General features: G+C 65.3%; 1 protein-coding gene across 1 annotated transcript; it reads right to left on the minus strand.

Annotated features, from left to right (window-relative positions):
• Nucleotides 1-2,631: 2,631 nt before the first annotated feature.
• On the minus strand, nt 2,632-6,518 carry LOC119060778 (troponin I, slow skeletal muscle). Its single transcript, XM_053659539.1, has 7 exons — nt 6,487-6,518; nt 5,784-5,825; nt 5,234-5,365; nt 4,479-4,568; nt 4,041-4,217; nt 3,651-3,760; nt 2,632-2,879 (listed from the first exon to the last, which is right to left on the minus strand). Exons 3-6 carry the CDS (start codon nt 5,357-5,359, stop codon nt 3,653-3,655), a joined length of 501 nt encoding a protein of 166 aa, XP_053515514.1. The 5' UTR covers nt 5,360-5,365; nt 5,784-5,825; nt 6,487-6,518; the 3' UTR covers nt 2,632-2,879; nt 3,651-3,652.
• Between the last annotated feature and the right edge of the window lie 348 nt (nt 6,519-6,866).

Raw genomic sequence — 6,866 nt, forward strand, 5'->3', positions numbered from 1 at the left:
ACTGCTCTGCCTCAGCGGGGCCCACGGGCCAGCCCAGGAGGGTGTCCTGGGAGGCAGAGAGTGCCCTGAGCCCAGTGCAGGGCCCGCAGGTGGCAGGCTCCGGGGCTTTTTGAGGGGAGAGCCCTGCTGGGTCGGGAGGGGGCTACAGCCTGTGTTGGCCCCAGCAGCCTGGCCTGGTCACCGGCCCGGAACGGAACTGCCCTCCTGGCGGTCCCGCCCAGAGTCTGCGGGGAGTCTGTCTCACTTCGCAGGGGGCCGATGGGGCTAATGTTTAACTGGCGTCCTCCTTGGCGGAGCACTTCAGCCCGGGCATCCTTGAGCGCTGGGCTCGCTGCGAGGCGGGCTGCAGACAGGCAGGTGGTTCTCGGGGCAGGGGCTGCCGCTGGCCACCTGAGGCTTAGACAGCCGGGTGGTGGCAGGTGGCACCCCACCCTGGACATTCCCACGAAGCATCCCCAGGCCCCTCTCCAGCTATAGAGGGGGTCCTCACCACTGTGGTGTGTGGGTTTGCCATGGTCACCCCCCCAAGGAGCCCCCACCCCCTCACCCTGCCTCACATCTGATGCTGTTTGCACACGTCCCTTTGGATGGACTACTGGACCTCGCCGGGCACAGGTGGGGGGCCCCAACCCCCAGCCACAACCCCATGGGAAATGGCTGGCCAGGCTCTGTGGATGCAAATCTGTCCCCAGAATAGGGTGATCCCCAGGGCCGGGTGACCTGATTCCAGGTCCCAGTCTGTGGCCACCAACCCTGTCACTGAGGGTGGCTGACTGAAACTCCTCACACCTACGTCTCCTCCCCATCAGTCTGAGGCCACTGCACCCCCTCAGGGTTTGTGGGTGCCTGTGACTCGGGTACAGCCTGCAACATCCCATCTATTGTGATTGAAACAGTGACCCAACGGTGGACCGGACACCCAGCCGCCCGGGGCAAGTTCTGGCCCTCAGTCCACTGCCTGAGTGCCATGGGGGCATGCCCCGCTCTGTGCCTCGGGGACCCGTCCGTGCAATGGTGGGTGGCCCAGTGCCTTTCTCCGAGGGGGGCGGAGAGGGCTGAATGAGTCCAGTGTCAGGTGGACCCAGCGTGTGGGGGAAAGGGACTGATGTCGCTTGGTGGGGGCCCAGCTCTGCCCCTGCATCCGTCCCACTGCTGCTGGCCCTCCCTGGTGGCTGCAGTGGGTTTGGGACCCCTTCCCCCCCACCACTGGCCCCCTGCGTGGCTGCAGCTCAAGTCCCAGCGCCTCCCTGACTTGCTCCCGACCCAAGAGACCTGTGGGCCTTCCCCAAAGAGCCCTCGCCTTGGGTGTGTGCGGCGGCCCCGCCTCCTCCGCCCACGGCCAGGTGTTTGTTTTGAGTCAGGCCTGGGGCTGCTCTCGGGTCTGGTAGAGCAGGGTGGGGACCCCAAATGCCAGGGCCCCAGCTTACTGGTGAACCAGAACTGAGATTTGGCTTTGAGACCTGGGCCCGGCTCCCCCGAGGGGCTACCAAAGGCAAAGCAGGCAGACCAAGCGAGGCCCCGGGCCAGCCGGGAGGGGCCTTGGCAGGCAGGGGAGGCTCTGTGGCCTCCTGGCCACGTACCCCAACCCCTTCCTCTGAGGCAGGAAGGCCCCAAAGTCCTCCAGCTGAGTGTGAGTGAGTGTGTGGGTGTCCCCCAGGTCACGGTCACTGGGTGTGGTAGCAATGGCATCTCTGCACACCCATCTGCCTCCGTGCCGCGGAGCTGTCTGCGGCAGGGACCCAGCACCTATCTGCCTCCCCTGGCCAGTGCCACTGCCGGTCCCTCGCTGGCTGGTGCTGAGCAGCCCTGGGTGCCCCAGCAAGTAGCTGGCACTGCACTTTGCACCCGGCATTTATGGCAGACAATATGCTGGGGGCAGGGGACAGAGGGCAGAGAGGACACACAGGTGGTGGCTGGGCCCCCTCCTGCCCTGGGAGCAGAAGGCCAGGGGGCCCAGGTCAGGGCCAGACACTTGCCCTGAGGGCTGAGCTCCACGTGTCCAGCACACGCACTGGGGGGGTGGGAGGAGGCTGCCCCAGTCCCACTGGCCTCCCCAGGCTGGTGCTGTTGCTGGGCTTTGGGCCCTGATGTCGGGGGATGGAGGAAGCACCTGACCCACAGGACAGACTGCAATGGCCCACCCCAGGGGCGGGGTGGGGACCTTTCCAGGACCTTGGAGGAAATAACTGGGACCAGGGTGGATGCAGCTGAGGAAGCCCCAGGATGGATGGGAAGGCGCCACCTGGTGGCCACCTGGGCAGCAGCCCTGTGCCTGGGGGACGGGGCGGGGCCTGAGAGCCCCACGATGGCTGCACCCAAGACAGCATGGACTGTCCATCAGCAGTGGGAGAGGGTCCGTGCTGCAGAGGAAGGGGTGGTGGGCTCAGGCCACATGGGCTCCGGGTGCCCAGGCCGCTCTCCGTGGCTGGAGTCAGAGGCTGGGGGGCGGAGGGGCCAGGCCTGTTTCCAGGTCAGGGTGGGGGTGGGGGTGGGGAGGTGGGGCTGATTTCCAGGTCAGGGTGGGGTGAGCCATGTGGATTCCTTAGGCCTCATTTGGACCAGGCTGCTCGCTGGCAGGGGCAGGGGCACCAAGCCCTCTCGTCACAGACTCCCCGAGACACTGGTGACACTGGGCTTTTAATGGAGAGGCCACCGAGCCTGTGGCCACTCTGCAGGTCAGAGCAGCGAAGATGGAGGGGCACTGGGCTGAGGTGAGGTCTTCAGAAACAGCGGTTCTTCTCTGTGTGTCCTCTGGTCCCAGTTCCAGGGGACAGAAATGTCACTCAGGCTGGTGGGGGAGGGGCAGTGGGGGCTGGGGGAGGGGGAGAGACCTGCAGAGGAAGGACCACACAGGGGTCCAGAGCCAGTGCAGCCCAGGCCTGTAGGGGCGAGAGGCGGCCATCAGTCTGGGGACCTGTGTGCATCTGATGGGTCCCTGACCCACCCGTTGTGCCTGTGACCCCGGGGTTTCATACTCCAGTGCGCCCTGGGCTGACCCAGCGCCCACAGCAGCTCCCCCAGAGCCTCCCCTGGTGAGACCAGGGCCCACCCCAGCCCCTCACTGCGGCTCCACAAGGGGCTCCCGGGGCCTGGGCCCTGCTGCCTCCCCTGCTGGGTGTTCACGCCCCTGCCTTCCTGCACCTTGGCCTCTGACCCCGCCCACACTTCCCGCAGCCCCGCCCCTCACCCAGCCTGGCTCCCAGAGGGTGGCCTGGGGCCTCATTAGCTGCTCTGTCCAGTTTCCACTGAGGGGGGAGTCAACTCCACACAGAGCCCCACCCCAGTGTGGGCAGGGCCTGGGGCACAGGACCCCTGGCAGACTCCCTGGAGCTCAGACTCCCTGAAAGTGGGAGCCCAAGGGCCCTGGCTCAGAACCCCCAGGAGGGCCCCCGGGTTTCCTTCTGTGGCTCCAGCTGGTGCCCACACAACTGGTCCAGAACCACAGGTCTGATGCACCTACAGTCACAGGTGAGGGGAGCACCTAGCGGGGACCCGACCAGGGTCTCAGGGTGCTGAGCCAGGACAGAGCCACGAGGCCTCATTGCTCTGCTCGCCCTTCGCCAAGCCGTCTGCTCCACCAGCCTCGTCCCGGTTCACTGTCCCCCTCCGACACCACTGGCCAAGAGAAGTAGGAACCTGACCGCAGGTACCTCTAAGGTGAGGTGGGAGTCTTGGCAGCATCGAACATCTTCTTCCGGCCCTCCATGCCAGACATGGCCTCCACGTTCTTCCTCCAGTCTCTTACCTCCACGGGCCGCTCCTGTGGGCAGACCCCAGGCTCAGAGACTGGCCACGCCCCCCGGCTGACCCTCCACAGGGGACAAGTGGTTTCCAGCCTGTGCTCACCCAAGACCACGGCCCAGCCTCACCTCCGGGCCCTGCACCCCCTCCTGCTCCCTCTCAGCAGCCCAAGGCCCCCTCCTCTAAGAAGCCTCGCCCTGCTAATTGGGCTCCTTTCCCGGTGCATCAGCGCCCCACCCGCCAGGGCCCTGTGGGGGAGGCAGGTGAAGCCCGAAGGGTACCAGGCCCTGAGGCCACACCTTCTCGGAGTCCTCCTTTTTCACCGACTTCAGGTTGGCCCTCAGGTCCATGGAAACCTTGTGCTTGGAGCCCAGCAGGGCGCGCAGCATGGCGTCGGCAGAGACGCGGACCCTGCGCAGGGGCGGGCGCTTAAACTTCCCACGGAGGTCCTGCACAGTCAGCTTGAGGTCCTTAATCTGCGGGGGAAGGGGCCAGAGCTCACTGGGGAGGGGGTGAGTAGGAGGGGCCAGTCCTGCCAGACAGTGGAGTACCTGGCCTCAGGAGGAATTCTGCTCACACTCTGTCTGCCAGCTCAGCCCTGTGAGGCCCAGGTGAGGGGCTCCAGGGGACCACCACATCTTGCTGAAGGGACACCCCAGACCCCAAGGAAGGAGCGGGACCCGGTACACAGCTGCACGTCCGCACCCGTCTCCCCCGCCAAGTGGCCGAAGCCTCACCTCCCTGGTGTTGTGCGCACACTTGGCCTCAATGTCGTATCTCTCCTCGTCCACCGTCTCTGCCTTGGCGTGCAGCTCCCGGCACAGGTCCTGGGGGGAGTGGGAGGAGTGGGGGGAGTGGGGGGGCGGGGCCTCCTGCCCTGCCTCCCTGCCTGGTGCCCAGGGCGCCCCAGCCCCTCTGCCCTGGCCTTGTCCCGACAGGAGCCCCTTCCCTCTGAGGCTCAGGATGCCCACAGCTCCGCAAGGAAGCCTGTGTCCCCCTCTGACCCCCGGCTTCCTCCTAAACACTTTCTTACAGTGAAAATAACATCAGCTGCCTGGGGAAGTTTGAGGGCTATGTATCAAGTAAAAGTGACTGGCGATGCCACCCTGGGAGGGGACCATGGGTCACATGTCCCTCCACATCCTCCTCTGCAGCTGCTGTGACCAGTGTGTGGCCGACATGACAGCCCCTCTGGAGGTGGGGACCATATCTCCTGGAGAGGCAGGGCTCCCGAAGTCCTGCCACCTCCCCCCTCAGCACCACCCACGTCATCCGCCTCTGCCCACCCCGTCTGCATGGGGCACTGTCTCGCCCAGTGGGACGCCTCTGTTCCTGCCCCTGCAGGTACAATGGGCTCTAACGCCGCCACGTTCAGGGCGACTGAACAAGGAAAAGCTGCTCTCGGATTGCAGAGCCAGGAGCCCTGTGAGGTGACAAGCCTGCCACCTGGTCCCAGGCATCTCCCAGCTCCGCCCCCAGCTGCCAGGCTCACCTGCAGGGCACTGAGGGACAGGCCTCGGGTCTCCAACTTGGGGACCCGCTCGGACAGATAGCGGGACTTCTCTGCCTCACGCTCCTCCTGTTCCTGGTCCCAGCACTCCTTGGCCTTGGCCAGCATCAGGCTCTGGGTGGGACGGGGCTGGTCAGCCAGGCTGGGCCCGGGCTCCTCCCCAGTGCCAGGCCTCAGGGGAAGGTGGTGCCCCCGCTAGGCTGGCTGGGGCCTCGGGGAGCTGTGTGGGCTCCCTGGTCTCACACTCTGGGAGCCTGGGACCAGGACGGGCACTAGGCGTGGCAGTGTGTGAGTGGGCCAGTGAGCACAGACACCGTGTGACCACACAGGAACTGGGGTCCCAGGGCCTGATTTTCCTCCCAGGCTCCTTCTACCCAAGTCTGTCCACTCTGCCCACAGGCTCCAAAGAGAGACTCTTATCAAAATGAAGACAGTCTCTCCGCCCCTCCCTGGCCTCCCCCCGGCCACTGCTCATGCCACCTCTGAGGACCTGCATCCCAAGGACCACCTCTGAACCTGGCTGCAAGCTCACCTTCAGCTGGAGTTTGCGGGATGCAGAGATCTTGGATTTTCTCTGCAGGTGAGAAGGGGAGGGCAGGTGAGGCTGAGGCTGCAGAACCAGGACTCTGTCTTCCCCAGAATCCTGGCCTGAGGGTCCCTTCCAAGCCCCCCACTGTAACTGGGCCACAACTCCCACATTCAGAGAGGGCGGTGGCGGCAGCTCCCTGGACCCAGAGGCCAAGCTGTCACTCTGATCAGCTCTGTGGGGGCTGGACCCCTGCCAGGCACTGGGGTCACGTGGTCTCTGGGGCACTGCCCTGCTCATCCATGGGTCAGGGAGCTGAGGCCCCAACTTAGTCCCGATCATCACAGGCCAACAGCCACAGGGAGGGGCTATGGGTGCTGACACCCGATGCCTGGGCTGGACAGGCTCTCAGAGTGGGTCACCCAGGGCCCCTGCTGCTGAGGGTGCAGGACAAGGACAGGGTGCAGAGTCACAGCCAGCTCTGCTGCCCTCACAGCCCCAGGGTCACCTTCCTGTGACCCTGTGCACTGGGAACCCCTCCCCAGACCCTAGTAGCCCGTGGTCCAGAATCTTCACCAACAGTGTCTATTGTGGGAATTTGCCGAGCTGCCCCAGGTCGGGACCCCATCTCTCTCTCCTTTCCCCCAGGGTCCAGCCCACCTCCACCATCCCAAGTCTTAACCCAGACAGAGACCCCACACTGACTCACCTCGCTTCAGGCATCCGTCCCAGGAGGATGACCAGGGAGAGAGCAGAAGGCAGACAGGGCATGTCACTCCCACAGACGTGTCCCACGGGTGGGCAGCTCGTGCGGGGGGGTGAGGTGACATCAGGGCCCAGGAAGACCCCAGCCTCAGGGAGGGGACCAGTTCAGGGTCCCCGCAGAAGACAATTAACCCTCAGCCCTCTGGCCTTCCCATGCCAGGGGGGCGGGGCGGAAATCAGGGGAGCCTGGACTGGGGGCCTGGCAGCTAGAAGAATCATCCCTGGGTGGCCGGTGTGGCCCTAGGCATCTTCCATCCAAGGGGCCAGTGACAGTGACAGCCTGGTGCATGGGACTCATTGGATCAGAGCAGACAGACAGAGGCC

Source organism: Artibeus jamaicensis, unplaced genomic scaffold (assembly GCF_021234435.1).
Source record: "Artibeus jamaicensis isolate MK-2021 breed Jamaican fruit bat unplaced genomic scaffold, CSHL_Jam_final scaffold_754, whole genome shotgun sequence".
Lineage (NCBI taxonomy): Eukaryota > Metazoa > Chordata > Mammalia > Chiroptera > Phyllostomidae > Artibeus > Artibeus jamaicensis.

What these genes read in the sequence shown, in the direction of transcription:
- LOC119060778 (XM_053659539.1), bottom strand. Translation starts at nt 5,359, where the DNA reads ATGCTGGCCAAGGCCAAGGAGTGCTGGGACCAGGAACAGGAGGAGCGT. An exon ending in TGTCCCTCAGTGCCCTGCAG is followed by an intron (nt 4,569 to 5,233) that starts GTGAGCCTGGCA and finishes CACTCCCCCCAG; the next exon opens with GACCTGTGCCGGGAGCTGCA. An exon ending in AAAAGGAGGACTCCGAGAAG is followed by an intron (nt 3,761 to 4,040) that starts GTGTGGCCTCAG and finishes GTCTGCCCACAG; the next exon opens with GAGCGGCCCGTGGAGGTAAG.